This window comes from Haliaeetus albicilla, chromosome 25 (genome assembly GCF_947461875.1).
Source record: "Haliaeetus albicilla chromosome 25, bHalAlb1.1, whole genome shotgun sequence".
Lineage (NCBI taxonomy): Eukaryota > Metazoa > Chordata > Aves > Accipitriformes > Accipitridae > Haliaeetus > Haliaeetus albicilla.
This window is the reverse complement of record NC_091507.1, coordinates 23,852,306-23,870,656: the sequence shown is the minus strand read 5'-3', so window position 1 is coordinate 23,870,656 and position 18,351 is coordinate 23,852,306. Positions and strand designations below refer to the sequence as shown.

Genomic DNA, 18,351 nt, shown 5'->3' with positions numbered 1-18,351 from the left:
GGATACCAGCATGCATCTGGTAAAAGAAACCCTATGGTTTTTGGTTAGTAATCATAATCAAATATATTTTTTTTCCTTTCTTTTCTTCAAAATTTCAGAACATGCTAAGTGTCTCTAAATATGGCTGTAAAACAGGATGAATGTTTTGCATTTCCCCTCCTGCAATGTTCACTGGAAAAGCATAATCGATTCTGTTTAAATAGGCTTCTCACCCTTTGCTTTCCGATACTCCCTCATTTTCACATTGTCTCCACAACCACCTGCAGCCCAAAGCAAGCGAAATAGGTGTGTGTTTAAAGGGATAATCTGACAGATTGGCCCTTCTGTGTTTAATCTGACATGCTGCCACTTGTCTCTGTTCAAAGCATGGTATTTGGAATGAGCTCATGAATGTAGATTGTATGGGCACAATACAGTGCTGGCTTTTAATTATTATTTTTCCAAAATTTCCACTCTTAAAAGGTGTGTTCAAGACTTGTCTCCAAGTCACCAAAAAAAGACTTGCTGGCTCTGTCATATGCCCTGAACTTTCCAGAACAGATGAGAGGTTGGAATGTGCATGCACAGGCTTCTTTAACCACATTAGGGTCCTTTACAGCAATATAAAGGGGGGAAGGTCTATTTTGTGGCTCCTCATTTGGAAATGAAGTCTATGGAAGTGTTGAGTAGTGTTCTGATGCAGGCAAATTTGTTCCTGCCCAATGATAGAAATGTGGTCATTAAAGAAGGGATCAAGACTATTTGGGCAGTGCTTAAATTCCTAACCTAAATACTCTGAATAACTCCCTGGAGGCTCTTCTTTCATCATCAGACCCTCTACTTAGACTCAATTTATTTGCCAAAGTTAAGTGGTTTGAATACCTTCACTATTGGGACTTTTCAGTAGGAATGCGGGCACGCAGTGGTTAGATAACAGCACAATGAAGATTTTGTGAAACCTACTAGGACTTAAAGTGATAGAGTTAGGAACTGACTGTGGACTCCACACATCTAATTTCATTTATAAATCTGTTCTATACTTGTTAGGTAAATATTTTTTCAGGGAGTGCTGTTGTAGTTATAAAAATTTATCACAATAGCTCTAAAAGTTCCATACACCAAAAAACTGACATGGAAGCAGCATCAAGGCAGCTGCATTAAAATCACAACCAGAATAATAAGCACATTTTTTCAAAATGAAAAAAAATGTTTGTCTTGCCCTCTGAAGAAGCACTTAGTAGGAAGATGTGTTAAGGTCAAAGTTTCATGTGCCTAGTTCTGAAAGTTAAGCTGTGAGTGGTAAGGAGTATGCTTTTCATTAACGTGTGTTTTAGCCTTCCATGGTTGTTTACATATTTTTTTTGGTAACATAGACACTTGGTTTGACCTTTTCCTAATAATAGCAATGACATTTAATCTAAAAGTATGAACAAATAGACAGCTCTCCAAGTAATGTAAATTGACACATTCTTTTGAAGTCAGTGGAGATCCTTTGATTTACATTGGCCAAGGAACTAGTCCAGTCAGGTTGGTTTTGCATCCTTATGACAGTAAACTGCTTGGCCCTGCCAAAACAGAAAAGTTCCATGCAAGTGCTTGACTCTCCTTATTTCAACAGTGATTGAGCAAAATCCTTAAAGACACTTGCATTTTTGTTATCTCATGGAACTGTTACCTAGCTATCATAGATTGACATTTCCAGTGATTTATGATGTGTATTTACATAAAATCTGATGATAGCGTTACTGTACAAAATAATGACACACTGAGTTTATTTGTAGACTAGTATGTCTTCCTAAGTTGAATAAGAAAAAATAGGATCTTAAAACTGCTGGTGCTGTTCTTTAGATTGTGCTATTACTACATTTAGTAGCTTCTATAAGAAGTCATTTGTGATTTATGCTTTATGAAAATTGTTAAAGGATCAGGCTTTTAAATTAATCAGATTTTATTGGCACTCAAAAATAAGAATTTCATATAACAGTATCGTTTGGCAGGTTTTGAGAGCCATTTTAATAGTCTGATATCAATTAAGTGAGTCTAAAGTAAGTGAAGTATGAAGCCATCTATCTCTGCATTGCTACCTTCAGAGATTCCCAAATTTAAAACAAGGGGGCTTGATTTTATTCTCACTCACCACAATGTTTCACTGATTGTACTCCTTTAACTTGATAAATCTTCCCATTATTTACATAACTGAAAGATGAATCAGACCCGGAGGGTGGAAAAAGAGTTACCAGTAAAATGTGACAGGTAGTTGAACATGAAATTTTTCACTTCTAGGCTTAATCATTTCTGTTTGGGTGATGTGTCTAGGCTGGTGGTTGTGGAGGAGGTCCCACTGAATACAGGATCTATGTTAAACAGAGGGTAAAGGCAGACGTCCTGATTTCTCTGGGTAACAAAAGTTGTAACAGCAATGTAGTTCACAGCCAGTGTGAAACAGCTGCTACTCCAAGTAATTTAGAGCAAAAAAAAGCTAATATTCTGTGTTTGCCCTGGTATGAATCTCATACAGAGCCTTGTAATTTAGGCTCCTTTTCATCAGTAGTTTACGTATGTAGCTCAAAGTCAAGAAAGAATTGGGTTCATATCTTTACTCAGACACAGTAGCTATTTTAGCAGCTCATAAGTGCAGTTATACTGGAAAATGCAGCTGTTAAAAATACTGCCTCACTGAAGAGACCTCTTCTCTATATTTAATTGAGATTGACAGACAGCCTTTTGTGAACAAAACAGATATCTCTAGCTTTATATTATGAGAGAATTACAGCTGATACAGATGTGTCCAGTTTTAAAGACCTCTAACATGTTCATATCTTAATCTTTTATGTCAGGATAGTCATAGAAAAATTATCTTTCCCTCCAATATCAAGTCTTCTTGATTGATTATTGTCATGCGTTGTCAGGTATTGCCCATTCCCTTATGTTTTGTGCTCAGTAGCTTTTCCTAGGACTACACATACCGTATTGTTGTCCCAATCCTAATTAGCCTTAGACCATTCCAGAAAAGGCAGTACTGAGAGAATAGAGTAGAGATAATAGGTCGGAAGTGAAAAAAAGAAAACATGAGGTCAAAGTGAGCCTAAGAAGGCATATGGGAAGAAAAGGCTCAGAGTAATGTGTAAGGGAAAAAATCCTAAAGAATTTGGAATCCGTACTTGAATTTCTGGCAAAAACAATGCTCTAAGAAAATCTGTATGTATATCATTCCGAGAGACCTTTGATTTTTTTCTTACTTTCTATACTGTTTTGGAATTAAGAAAGTGGAGTAAAAGGGGAAAACAGTATGCACAAGTAAGCTTTTGCACATAGAAGAAATCAACACGGGTGAGATTTTTCAGTGGAAGCTGAGGGAGAATACTGTATTACACAAATGTGACAAGAGTGATGCTGTGAAAGAAAGAAAACTTTTTATTCATTTCTCTTGAATTTTACTATTATGCCCGTGCAACACTCAATCTGTCTTTTTCTGCATGAGCAGTATAATACAGTTGTTAATTATATGAACACATGCTCAGCAAAGGCCACTGTGAACATTAGCACTTGATCATATCAAGTATTTTACTTTATCTCCCAGTTTCAATTTTGCAGCTGAACAGAATCCTACAATGCCTTGACACATGAGTCTCTTCTAAGAGCTATTTAATGTCTTGGTATCTGAGTGCTATAAGACAAAAAGCTTATCTGTTCTGTTCAGGCAGAAGGTAGAAAAAAAATGATTTAGGTTTTGTATGACTGAAAAAAAATCCTAGTGGAAGGCTTTATCTGAAGGTTGTTTAACACATTTCCCTGAACACTGGCAGTCTGATCTCTTCTGGAAAAATTCTGCTCATCTGGGGCATTGCTTTTTTTCTGGTGCCTAACATGAATGTGGCTATTCTCAGCTGCTTTTCACAGGGACTGTCTGCCTGGCAGCACCCTGAGAGGAGAGGCAGGCTGATTCCATGCTGCACGCTGCAAGCTTGCCTTGAGGAAGAAAAGTGTTTTATGGGTGCAGTTGGTCAATGCATCTGACCTTCAGCTGAAACTATACCAAGAATGTGTAATACTGAATTTCTAGGTGCTTTTATTGGTAACATCAATATTTACGTTGTGGGCTCTAATGTAATGAAGGGCTTCACATGAATTATATCTCTGAACTGTCAGCTGTACTGATAGTCGTGATTTTTGATGAGTAACATTCCATCACCAAACTTTCTCAAAGACTGAAAGTTCTTTTTTTTAATTTAGTGGAAGAATTAACATATCAATAAGTAAATCAGAAATATGTTGTCTTAGCAAAATGCCAGAAGTCACAACTTTACCTAGTAGTGGTATTTAACATACCAGTGTGAGGTAATGAGCTATTTGCCCCATTGTTAATGTAATCTGAATAACAGGTCATCATAATTTAAGCTTTCTGCAGTTTAAATTTATACTGGAATTTACAAATCAGATAAGCCCCTTGTTGCTGTTTGCCTTGCCACTGTTTTGATTTACGGTACTGTAATAAACGAGTCAGACCTAACGACCAACTTTGCTGTATAAACCAGTGCATATTATGTCCTTTAAGTGCAGATCAATGTTGGTTCCATTTCTCAGCTATGTGCATTTCAAAAATACCTCTCAGCTGTCAGCTCACCTTCACCAAGGCAGTCTTCCTGAAATGCCTTATATATCCCAGGCAGACTCTGAAACTGAACCACTAAATCAAAAGACAAAAGGAGATGGAGTAATCAATAAGGATGCTTTCATTTTCTCTATTTTTTCCCCAGGCTGAATCCCCAGACATAACAATCAAATCAGTCTAGTCTAAGCTGTACCAAGGCCTATAAAGGTTACTTGACAAAGATCCTCTTTTTCACGCAGACAAGATAGTCATGCTTTTTCTCCCTTTCTCTCTCTCTCTTTCTTTCTTTAAGTATACTTGAGTTTGGACTTTCACTTGCAGGAGAAAATAATAGAACACTTCCCCCCACCCTCCTATTTTGTTGCTAAATATCTCCTGGTTTCAATATGCTAGTGTTTCTATCTGTTAGAATAAGACTTTATAGACTGCATAAAATTATTTACTTCACCCACTGCTTAGCAAGAGTTGTTTTTGGAGGGTGAGAAGCCCAGTGATCCCCCCCCAAATGGCACATTCAAGCACTTAAATGCTGTCACTCACATTTAAGTACTGGCAGAAAATTAATAACTGCAAGTGACCATCTGTGCACTGAAATTCTCCTTGGACATGTTCTCAAAAATTTCTCTTTTAACTATATGAGCTGATTATTTTCTTACTAAGTAGAATTAACAACACATGCAAAACTGTGAGTTTCTGAGTTACATTTTGTTATTAAAATAGTAACGTTTTCCCTTTTAACTGTGAATGCAGCCAAATCAACCTTAACATTCCAGGTCGCATTTTCCTAGCTTTTTTTACAGTTCCTGCTGGATCTGCCATTAACCATGAGTGCTTTTGGCCTGTCACAAGATATGAAATCTATTTACAAAAAAGAGTATTTGAAGGAATTGATGAAAATTATGTGTAAAGGTGGCCCTGTTGATAAAGTATATAGGGAAATCCAATAAACTTACTTAAAGTCCCTTACCAAAGTCAGATGTTATGAGGGGGGATACTTCAGTTCAGAAGAGAATATGTACAATGGAGTGGCATGAGGATAATTAATGAAGCAAAGAGGCAAAAGTATGTAAGAAAATAAGAGGAACATACAATTCCCAAACTTAGCTCTGTGCACATTTGGTGTGTGAACCTCCTGTTTTCTGGGTGTTGTTTTTTTACCTCTTTGTATCTGCTACTTCTCATGATAGTAAAACCAGCTATGCCAACTTAAATGACCAGAAAACAGGTTCAAAACAAATAAAATTAGGTATTTTTTTACATAGCTAGTAACTAGTGAAACTCCTTGCCACAGAGTTTTAGAGATGCTAAAAATATTAATGAGTTCTGGAATGTTGTGGTTTAACCCCAGCCAGCAACTAAGCACCATGCGGCCACTCACTCACTTCCCCCCCACCCAGTGGGATAGGGGAGAGAATCTGAAAAAAAAAAAAAAAAAAGCAAAACTCGTGGGTTGAGATAAGAACAGTTTAGTAGAACAGAAAGGAAGAAACTAATAATGATAATAACAATAATAAAATGACAATAATAATAATAATAATAAAAGGATTGGATTTTACAAGTGATGCACAGTGCAACTGCTCACCACTCGCTGACCGATGCCCAGTTAGTTCCCGAGCGGTGATCCCCCCTAAGGCCAACTCCCCCCAGTTTATATACTAGACATGATGTCACACGGTATGGAATACCGTGTTGGCCAGTTTGAGCAGGTGTCCCAGCTGTGTCCCCTCCCAACTTCTTGTACTCCTCCAGCCTTCTTGCTGGCTGGGCATGAGAAGCTGAAAAATCCTTGACTTAGTCTAAACACTACTGAGCAACAACTGAAAATACCATTGTGTTACCAACATTCTTCTCATACTGAACCCAAAACATAACACTATACCAGCTACTATAATGAAAATTTACTCTATCCCAGCTGAAACCAGGACATGGTAACAGAGACTTGAGGAGGAAACATCAGTCAAGAGGTCTTAAACTCAGAGATGAGACACAGACTGCAGGTCAAGAGCTTCCCCATGGGCAGAGCCCTGGAAGCTGAGAGGGGAATTGGTAGGAGGCAGAGTGGAAGTATTCCTCAATATTTTTCCCTAAATATCCAGGACTACGTGAACATTTGGCCTGCTCCACTGCCACTGTGCTTAGGTTAAGCTCTCTTCCTTTCTGAACGTAAATCAAGAAGGAAAGCAAATCCAATCCCTTTCATGTTTTAATCTGTTTTAATGAAATAAAATGCAGTGTGGAACTGCACACTATTTTCCTTTTTAATAAAAATAGTTCTAGTTGAGATAGTATCTAAAGATCTCATTTCCTTTGGTTAACACAGACGCATAGGTTTACATATTGTCTACCCCAAAGATTTCATCATGTAAATCAAGATAGAGCAAACAGCTGCAATAAATAGAAGTTAGAAAAAGGAGTATGTTTCGTAATACTGGAACCATGACCTAAGCAAGTGCACATTTCCTGTCTGAATTATACAATGTTTGTTTGGTTTTTGTCTCCTTGGAATAACTATCCACTGTCTTTGAGTGCCAATCGGTGCAGAGTTTTGGCCAGGTTTACTTTAGAAACCCAGTGGAAGAAAACTGAGGGAAATATATGTGCTTTAGGCAAAGTGCTATGCTGGTTGGCATCTCTGATGAGGGCAGGATTAAATTAACAAAATTGGCAGCTAGAAGAGAACTTCTTTCTTTCTGTCTTTTGTGGGACTGGCAATGAATATGGAACCCTCATTGAGTCAGTTTTCATTACTTCAGGCAGTGAATTAATTTACCAAGTCTATGGGAAAACTGTTAGAGAGTTAGCAGTTTCTTCATAAAAGGGAATCCTGCTAATTTTCATGTATTTTATGTAATACGAGAGATGCCTTATGAATATAGTTCTAGAAGTTGGTGATGTATTATACCAGCACCAGTACTGAAACTTTTCCCTGTTTCAGTCTAGGCACTTAATCATAGTACAGTATCTCCCACTGCTATACTTACCTACTCTTCCCACCAATACTAACTCTCTTCTTCCAATTTAGTCAAAGCCTAAGACACTCAGTTAGGAACTGGCATTATGGATTTGTCGAATAAGTTCTGTTAATAATCTTTTATGGACCAGTATGGTAGAACATTTACTTCAAGTACACTAAAAGCATTGAGTAGTACACTTAAATTATTCTAATAGTTTGCTAACTATGTTGTATGTTCTTAGGAGGTGCAATTAGAAAATCACAAAACATTGCATCTGTCATGGAAAAGAACGTAATTCTATTGTTACACCTTTTCTGTGTCAGATGCCATACTAATTACTTCATTTGACAATTACTAACTATAACGGACTATACACATCCAAGTCATATAATCTCCTTTGTGAGGAAGGTAGCATTACTTAATTGTCAGATGACACAATGGAAAACAAAATTAGTGCACTGATTAGTATTACTAATCTTAATTATATATTTACAGCTTTGCTAAATATACAAGGATAAAATTTCCCCAAATATCTAAGGTATTTAGGATGTTGATCCAACAAAAACTTAAAAAAGGCTTTAGATAGAAACATGGTCACAAGGTAAATAAACCCAAACTATTCTAAGAAGTTCCCGTTAAGTGTTTGCCTAATGTTGGAGGTACTACGATCTATAATTTTCATACTCTTTAACTTAAAAATTCCCTTCTGGTTCTACTACCATGCAAGCCAGAGCCGTTTATATCTAAAGCCTGTAAATGAACTAGTTGTTTGTCTTCCATCCCCATAAAAAGTAAAAAAAAACAAAAAAACAAACAAAAAAAAAAAAAAAAAACCCTGGGCTCAGTGACTGCTTTTTTGTCTTAGTGCTGCTTTTCTATACAGTGTCACCTGGGATGGGCTCAGTGTTAAAACAGCCACTTGGTCATATTTCTTCAGTTTGGATGTACCCTCAGGAACTCTGGCTAGAGCCTTGTGTTTTGCTTGCTTCTCTGAGTGCCCAGCACATGTGTTAGAGTTTATCTGCAGTCTGATGACAGATGGAGTGACAATCCAACTATCTGCTCTTGAAATTACAACATCAGGCAACTAAGGTGATCCAAAATCCTTATGTGCATAGTTGTTAGAAAGGTCAATGGGATTTGTACATAGCCTATAGACTGAACTTGCCTCCAAAGGACATATAAATGTCTGGAACTTGTCTTGTAAATGTCTGGAACTTGTCTTGGGTGTGAGCTGGGACTCAGATTGCTCCATGAGTGTTTTGTCCTGGTCCGTGTGGACAGTTTCCCCTTGACAAGGAGCTGTGTGATCTGGGAGTGACTTGCTCATCCTACAGGGAAGGTGATGTTTAGGTCACTTACTTCTGCTTTACACTACACTTTTGAGTCAAAGTCTTGCATTGTGGAAATGTTTTAGAATCTTTCTGATGAAATTTCTGTATGCTTGCAGAGACACACAGTGTTCAACAACCAATGCTTCTGGTTAGTATTGTTGGCACCAAGAAAGGAACAAAAGACACTACCTGGTGCCAGCCTTTAACTGTTGAATGGAAAAAAACATAGCTTCATTTCTACTGCTGTAAGATTTTTAAAAGATACATTGGTCATTATTAATGATGTCATAATATTTTATTATAGGTTACTTATGAAATTGCTGGTGCGATAGAAAAAAATAAAGATTCCCTTTCACAAAATCTCGTATTTGTAATGAAAAGTAAGTAAATGGTTTTGTGGTTACTGTTGTTGAAAATCAAGATATGACTTGACTTTAATTTTCATTTTAGTTTTTAAGAGAAATTGGTATACATTTTATTTCCACATAAAAAAGTCACCCTCATCTTTTTGAAGTATGTATGCGTTGTTTGAAATTTGATCTAATTTAGAAAGCTTTTGGAATTCATGAACATAAAGCATCTTCATCATGTGGTGTGATGGAAAGAACAAGAAGGTATAGTGTGATAGATGAGTATGACTTAAAGAAGTTGTTGAGTATGAATTAAACAGAAATAAACCCCAGAAAATAGGGAAAAGAAATAAGGCTCCCAAAATCATAGAGACTGCAGTGGGATGCACTTCACTGCTTGACTACCTTTCTAAAAGCAGGAACTTGTGGGCGTTCTTATGTTTTTCAGTGAATAGAAACAAATGTCCATTGAAATACAAAATTAAATACCTTTCCATGTGCATATTGTATAATTACAACTAATAATAATGTATCCCAGTTTATTAATTAATGATTCATAATTAGATTACTAAAAACCTCTATCATTTACCCTTTCTGTGAAGAAAAAACATTTTCCTTGGGGAAATGTCAGTGTATCCTGAGATGTTTGTCTTTTCGCCAACCACTGCAGAGTCTTTCATTTAATATATTATATACTTACATTTCCTTCATAGAAATAGAGGTCTTTTGGAGCTCATTTGTATTCCAAATCAGCCCTGCTGTTACAATGTATTGTTTTTTAGCAATTTTACTGTGAAATTAGCTAAACTCCCTAGTAAAATAATTGATGCATTTTAAGGGCAAACAGTGTACATTAAGGTTGAAGAAAGAAATGGAAGAATTGATTTTGTATATAATCCTATTGATCATAGTTCTAGAGACATTTCAGTTCTCACTACTTGGAATGTACATGATAATCTGCCAAAGAGTATAAGAAGGTATGGCAACTTCCATTATGTTCTACGAGAGAGCATTATTCCATTCTCCCACAGTCTCCTTTTTGCACTTTCATTATGCAAAAATTTTGTGTAATCACCTGTGCAACTGTTAAAAGGGAAGAATGGAGGATTGGATTGGATATAAAATGTTTGATATGCTGAAAGTGAGTGTATATATAATTAAGAAGTCATAATAATAACAATTACAATTAATGGAAACATTCTGAAGGCAGAATATTTACAAGCACGTCCGTCATTTAAGGGCTATGTTCCTCCTTTTTCAAGTGACTTAGGCTTAAAACCTATTGATTATCACTGACATACTTCCTTTAAGGTCAGTTTCATAAGTTCTGTAATATACCTTAAGTACATGCTTCCTTTGATTTCATTGAATTTAGTTTCCTTAATCAAAACTTTTAATTATGCTAAGAACATTAAAGTAATTTGCATATATGTGTAAGAATGTGGAACATACCTGTCCAACAAATAAATCAGGAGAGACTATTGACATAGGTTTTATCTGTTTTAATTTGAAGGACATAATTTTAATGCCTTTCCTAATGCTACTTACTATATTTATCCATACTTTAAAAATACGGAGGTTTACTATGTCCGCTGATTGTGCTGAAATTGTTTCAAGTATCTGCTTTACTATTTTCCTCATAATTTTATTACTCCTGTTAAGTAAGGAATAGTAATCTCCACAGAAAAAGGGAGAGAAATCTGTTGCATTTAAGCATCTAGTAGTATACCTTTAGACAGCTAATAAAGAGCAAACTGAAGATTTCTACCTGCTGTGCTAAACTTAATGACATTATTCATGATGCTTATCCCATTCATCTTTCTGGGTTTTTGTTTGTTTTATTCACATGATGGGTGTGATCATAATGCCAGTTTGTTAGTTCTTAAAAAAAAACTAATAAAAATTAAGGATGGTTAAGGATGTATCACACAACAGGTTTTTAATGCTTATAGGTGCTGTGGCAGTACAAGCAGCATGTAATTACCATGTCCATCTTAAAAAGCCCACGACCATAATCTCATAAAGGATAATTTGACTGAAATTAGTATAAAGTATCCTATTTGTCTTAAAACTCAGATTTTTATTTTTTAAAAACCTGTTGGAAGTGTATCTGTTTTGTACTAATTATCGCCAGTGCATCAAACATATGTATGGTGTTGTCTTTTTCCTGTAAATGTTTGTGAGTGTGGTCTTGATGTAGAGAAATGTGAACCCAGCTTGCCACAGTTCTGCCCTTCACCTTGCCTTTTTTTATTAATCCCTTCCCATATTGTGTTTTATGTAATTCTTTTTCTTTGGTGCAGTGAGTGTCTATAATTTCTTTCTGTCAAGTGCCTTTATGATTTCTAAATACTACATGTTAGGTAAATGTCACGCAGAATGCATCTTTTTTTATAGCTTTAATAGATGGATAAATTGGGAGGCTGTAATGGAACAAATTCAGGGGTGATTATCACATAAGTAGTTAAGTTTAGACAGATCACAGTCTGAAAGGTTTTGTTTTCTGCCCTGTTTGTTCAGCACAGGACCTGAATATGTTTAAAAATAGTGTTACTGATGGCTGACATCCTTAGATATTGAATGTTCTTTGATAACTAACATAATATAATAGTTCATTGGTTTGTCTACTTGTTTTAAGTTTACTTACTTAATTCTATCTCATACTGTGTGTCTTTTTACTCCCAAATACAATATATATAATTTTCTAACTTGTGTTTTATCTTCATACATTGATTTCTTCTTTTCTTCCCAGCCAGTGAAAATGTAGTCATCAATCAGTTGTTTCAATCCAAGCTGACACAAACTGGATCACTTGTTCCTCCATATCATTTCCTTAAAATCAAAGGGTGTAAAGCAGCTTTGCTGAGTAAAAAACCATCGGTAGCCTGTGCAAGTGGAGAAGCAAAGAAATACTTTGAGCTCAGCAAGGTAAGAATTTAGGACTCTTTCTGTTCTTCGCTTCTTGAAGATTTTTCTGTTACTTTGTCATTTCTGAAAGCTCCTTGTTCTCTGCTTCATTCTCTGTAGTCATTAAACTATTAAAATTATTTAGTACTTAATATGAACACTAAAGCAGTAGTGAGAATCAACAGGTTATAATTTACTAACACCAATAATGCTGGTTCAAGAGCCTCTTTCTTGGACTCTCTGAGCAGAAGGTTAGGCCAGATGATGAGGTCCCTTCAAGCCTGAATCATTCCATGATTTTGTGGTTCCAGGGCTTAGCAGTGGATGCAATATTACTGGTTTTTGGCTGTATAGGAACACTTCTTTGTGTTGTCTCCTTGGCTGACTTTATGATGAATAGTTAAGTAAATTAAGACATAGGAAGAGCAAAAATAAAACCTCAGTGTCTTTATTGTGTTAACCTGAGAAGATTTCTGCTTTGCAAAAGATAGTTTGTGTAGTTTTGTATGAAGATCAACTCTGTACGTTTTGGCAAACATTGTTATGTTAAATGGTCATTTGCACGTAAATTTTCCCAGTTGATTTGAAATCAAATCAAACTCTCCCCATTTCTGAACTTGTGCCTTCTTCTGCTAGCTACGTCAGTAAAAAAAGTTTAAAAAAAAGGGGGGGGGGAACTTTGAAGGCTATCAGAAAATTCATTGTTCATGTCACATGGAACATCTGTCTTTTGAGGAGGAGTAACATGATTTGCTGAGTCCATTCTTGACAGACCTTTGGAATTCCTCCTTCTTCTAGAAAAGAAACGAGCAGTTCTCACAATACATCAGCTGCCTCGCCAGGCTTCTTGAATCTTACGGCTATTTTTGGCTTACAGCTGCATAAAATTGATTCTGTCATGGGATTAAGGAGCGTGCTCTCATGTGTCATTGTGGAAGGCGTTATGCAAGTACATCCATAGAATAGCAATGGGACTTTCCTTATAGCACCCCTGCTGATAGTAGTATAATTCCTGTCTACTGTTCTTGTCAGTAATCTCAGTGGAAAAACTAAAGGTGAAGTGAATGGTGTTGGTTTAAGGCTATATTTAGCAAACAGCTGAGGCCTCACAAGGTGCCTTTAGGTGCCTTTCCGCTATAACAACAGTTTCCTAGAGAGAGGAAGCTTCCTAAGGCTGTGAAAAAGATCCTAGTCCCTTACATGGAAGGAAGTATGAAAAGCACGTCTAAGTTAGAAGCCTTATCAAGCCGGGGGAAACACCACACAGCTGGGATCTCTGAAACTATGAGGCTTTTGACCAGTCCAGAATAGCTTTTAAACTGGAGTTACTCTCTTGAGAGAGAGAAGACATATTCAGATTCCTTTGGGAATCATGGTAAATTAAGTCAGAAATTCCAGATGCAGTGAAAATGCTCTAAACTTTAAGGTATTAGGTGGAAGGTGGGAAGAACTTCATCCTTCATCTGCCCACAGAGGCAAGGATGGCTTGGCTTCTCAAAGGTGGGCTTTGAGAAGAGCTGTGCAGGTGAGACAGAACACCACTTAAGTTTGTAGATACTAAGCTGGCCTAATTTGAGCAAGGTACTGTGCTGCCCTGCACGACGGAAGCAGAACTTCAGGTATCTAAGCTGTTCCAGTGGCAAAAAAGCGACACTTGTTATTTTGGAATAGGCACCTGATGCAGGAGCTGGGAGTAGGTAAGTGCTTAAATTTTTCTGTGGATCAAGCCCACATCTATAACTGCGCTGTCCCAAATAATTTCTTCACTTCTCCAGCATAGCCTTGAAAATCCACTGTGATGGGCTGGAATAATGCTGGTTTTGTTGTTTTGTTACTGTAATTGGAAATGCAATGTAAGTGGCATTTTCTTCTTATAATTAAAATGACTACAGGTTGGAAAATCTTAACCACTGCATTTTTATTGGAGTTTATGCTGAGGGTAAAGGGGATAAAGAAGGAAAAAAAAAGGGGGGGGGGAGGGGGAGGAAGAGGGACATTAAGGCAAGATTTATCAACAAGAGACTGGCATTACTTTTATATCTGAAATCTGAGTTGTAACATACATCATTCTGTAGGCAGAGAGAAACACAAAATGGAAGGTATTCACGTTGCTGTGTATGGGTAGTCATCTAGACTCCACCATACCCAGCGAAGAGAAGTAGACACTTTCAGAGGTCAGATAAGAGTTTGTTGTGATTTCTCTCCCCTTTCAGCTTGTCATCTGCAGTCCTAGCTACTTGCTAGGTTATGTAATTATAGATTTTTCTGTGTATGGCCATGTATCTACATGTTTACCTTTCCATAAGTGACTCTTTCCTTGATTTTGAGTATGTTGTCAAAGGTAAGGATGGTCTACCTCTTTGAACTCCCCACTCTACTTGTAGTAGGGTCCAAGAAAAGAGTGCATCCATCTTAAGATAGACATGAATAAATCTAATAGCTGGCCAGAATTTTGGAGCACATAAGGATTTGTAGGAATTTGGCGATGTCAGCTCAAGTCTCTGTGACTTACGAAGACTGTGTCCCCTTTTCAAATAAAATAGAATATATCTTCACTGATACTCTCACAACTCTCTTTTCCTCACATCAGCTCTTGCTCCCTTATTTTTCTGTAATCTTTTCCTAATGCATACTTTGGCCCTCTTGCCTTCCCCTCGCTTCCTTTGGAAGAATCAGTGGGTTTCCGAGTTAATACAGCAGAAGTCTAGTCACATGAATGCACAATCACTAACAGGAAGCTTTCCTTTCCATTGACTTTATGTTGTTTCTCTTTATGAACGCTTTGCTTCATTGTCTGTTAGTTGAAGAACTCATCTATTGCAAAGCTTTTGGTATGTCTTCTGGTTAAAGCTTTTAAATACTCTGCTGGTAAAGAGAGATTTTTTTAGGAGAAGGTTCTAGCTTCTTAACAGAGGTAGCAAATTTACATATATGGTTGGGGGTTTTTTTGTAGATCAGAGGTACAGGATTTTCCAAAGTAAAGCTGTATATTAGAGGGTAACAGAGAAGTACAGGTTCAGTGATGTAGTCTTGTTCCTTAGCCCATAGCTAAAGATGTCCAAGTTTGGAGAGTTTTAATTAAATTAATTTTTTGTCTTTGCCTTTTTTCGTTTCTTTTCTCTCCCTCATTCTGAACCAAACACTTCTTTCCCATGGGAAGAAGTGTGCAACACAGGACAGCAGGCAGAAACTTTAGCACCCAAAGCGTTGTTCCTGGCTCTTCCATTAACTCAGGAAATGGTCTTGAACTAGTGGCTTGATCTTTTGGGAGGAAGGGGTGTGAGTGCATTATCTGTCAAGTGGAGAAAACTATTTTGGTTATAGTCCTCAATCATTTTGTAAACTTTAACTGAGAAGTGTCATTGGCATGCTAATGGTTCTTTTTATGAGAAGTCCTGCAGCAAGCAGATCTACTTTCCTGTTTTGAAGTTGGGGATGAATTTGCCTTTAAAATCTCACTGCATCCTAGTAAGTGAGATTTGAAATAAAAAAGAGCTCCAAAGTTTAGCATAGGGAGTAGAGAATTGCTTGCATTGCAATATTTTAAATGGAATTTGGCTTGAGTGGGCCCAGCTGAGGAAACATACACTTTTTTGATGCAACTGGAAAAAGACAGGAGTAGGCCAGAACATGCTGACTTGATAGAAGGGGAGTTTTAGGGGATAAATGGACTGGAGAAGGGCAATGGAAAAGTCAGAGGTGAAAAGGCTGTCCTTGATACAAAGGTTTGAATCTAGAGCTTGGCCAAATCCTGGAATGCAATGATTTTGCCAGCCTTCCTGTAGAAAGTTTAATAAACCCCCTAATTTCTGGGGCCACTTTTAGGATGATTATTGCCATTTTAGTCTCTAAGATAGGAAGTAGAACAGTAAAAAATAATTTTTTTCCCCAACCCTGATGTATAGGATAACATTGGTTCTAATGAGCCATGAAGTTACTGATAATTTATGTCTATAATGGGTGAAAATGGGTTAAAAAAGAAAGAAAACCAGGTTAACTGCATTCACATGTGTAGGAAGAAGAAAGAAGGGTTTTTTTAATACTAATACTATTGTTTTGCCTTCAAGGTTTTTTTTAATGATCTGTGCTTACATTTACTCACTTAAGCATCTGCCAAAGACATAAGGAACCTTTTCAGAGAGTTACAGAATTATGCTACTTATAGGCAGACTGTATTGCACAAGTCCTGCTTTTGCAATAGAGTTCCAGGTCAAATTGCTTTGCCCAGTTATTTGGAAAAGGTATTTTATCTTTCCAACAGTATACAGCTGCTTTTGAAATCTAAACTTGCTTGCCAGTCATGGCTCTGCAGATACTTGAGGATATTTATCCACTTTCCCAATTCTTTCTGAAACTCAAATCATTGTCTGTGACATACTATTTGTATAAATGTTTGCCTTTGTTAGTCAATTGTGTAACAATGAAAATGAAGGTTTACTGCCCATCTTGAGTTAAAGTTCTTGTGTGTGTGCTTTTCTCCCCAACAGCTACTGAAAAAGAAAGGAACATCCTCATTTCTTCAGAGACTGGAACGAGGTGGCCCAACCACCGTGGCAATACAGCTCAGGGTTAGTGAACATCTCCTGGGCAGAAATTTACCAACCCTTCACCACCCCCCCACCCCCCCACCCCAAATTTTAAAGGCAGGATTAGTCTCTACAGATTGTAATGGAAGAAAGAAAAATCATATGCTTGAGAAAGCCACTTGCATGGCCAGGTCAAGCTGTTTGAGAAAATGATGTTAAAAAGTTAGGAAGAGCATATGTGTTGAGGAGTTTCCTTTGCTGCCCAATAATAATTGATAACTGATTTTTTTTCCCACAGAAATCACTCTCAGATATTATTGGGAAGCTGCAGAACTGCACGCCACATTCTGTTCATTGTATAAAGCCTAATAACTCCAAGTTGCCAGATACTTTTGACAATTTTTATGTGTCTGCTCAACTGCAGTATATTGGCGTCCTAGACATGGTCAAAATCATACGACATGGATATCCAATACGTCTCTCTTTCACAGACTTCTTGTCAAGGTAAATTCTTTCAAGTTTCATAAAAACCTTTTTCTTAGCTATGGTACAAAGCTTTCTGTCATGTTCTGGTAGTGCTTGCAGTGTTGTTTTGCTGATGAGTCTTTCAGACTTTCTTCCGAGAAAAATTATGTCTTCAGCAAGGGGTGTAGGCTTGTTATTTTTTAATTGAATGAGTCATGAACTTTGTGGAAATATATTTGTAAAGATCATCAGCAAAATGTATTCAATTTAAAAAATGCAACTTCATAAAATAGTTATATTTTTATAATTCATGGTTTTATACAATTTATAAAATACAAATATTGCATGTTGTCTCCGGGTAATTAAAAAGCAGAAGGAGAAATAGTCTAATTTTTCAAGTTTATTGGTGTAAGTGTCATGGTTCAGTATTTGTATTTCATATGCTAGAATTTGTTTCTGTATGGTGATGAGTTATTAATGCTCGTACCACAATTCCATTTTTATTATTGTTGTTAGAAATGAGTGAAATTTTGAATTAATGTGAAAAGACAAAAGGATATGCATCACCGCTTCTGGCTGAAGGAAAACTCTTTTCCCCCATCCCCAGTTCAGTTTTAGGGTTTTGGCTCGCTTACATTCTTAAACGCTTCAGCAAAGAAAGAGCACCATCTTGTCCAAGAGATGTTCGGTTAGCAGCCTCATGCACTCAACACACGTTCCTCTCTCTGCATGTTCTACTCCTTGACGGATACATTGAGCAGTCATGATCTGGCCTATGTATTATCTCCTGCAAACCAGCGTGGGAATACCAGCTGCTTACATACGTCTAAACTTTCAGTTGCTTTCTTGAAAAAGTTGTGGATGTTAAATTATTGCTTGGACAGGATCACATTCTCTCTGGCAATTCTGTAAATATTCAAAAAGTGCAGGAGTATAGGAGTTTATAATCCCACATGTTTCAAAGGTAAGCCATCTCTGTCCTAGCACAATATTCATGCTGCAGCATGAATCCAGAAATGTAGGCAGGTTGAGGAGAAGATGCAGATAATGGGAGATTTGGAAAAGCAGGCTGCTTTCATGGTCAGAAGTGGTAGGGGCAATCCCTAAATAGCCGTTTCTATACTACTAAATTCAACACTTCAAGGGACTATTACATGAGCATAAACACACAATCTTTTCTACTATTAAATCCTCACAGTGGTTCCTGGTAGGGATTTGGTCCTC

At 37.0% G+C, this 18,351-nt stretch overlaps 1 protein-coding gene across 3 annotated transcripts in view; it reads left to right on the top strand.

Moving 5' to 3' along the window:
- MYO16 (myosin XVI) overlaps positions 1–18,351 on the top strand; it is a 393,194-nt gene that overhangs the window by 286,627 nt on the left and 88,216 nt on the right. For all 3 annotated transcript variants that reach the window (XR_011322146.1, XM_069770289.1, XM_069770288.1), the window contains exons 24-27: positions 9,184–9,259; positions 11,982–12,157; positions 16,624–16,704; positions 16,961–17,166. Coding sequence is in view for 2 of the 3 variants with exons in the window: in XM_069770289.1 (XP_069626390.1) it covers positions 9,184–9,259; positions 11,982–12,157; positions 16,624–16,704; positions 16,961–17,166 (539 nt within the window). In the remaining variant the exon portion in view is untranslated. The remainder of the gene's footprint in view (positions 1–9,183; positions 9,260–11,981; positions 12,158–16,623; positions 16,705–16,960; positions 17,167–18,351) is intronic.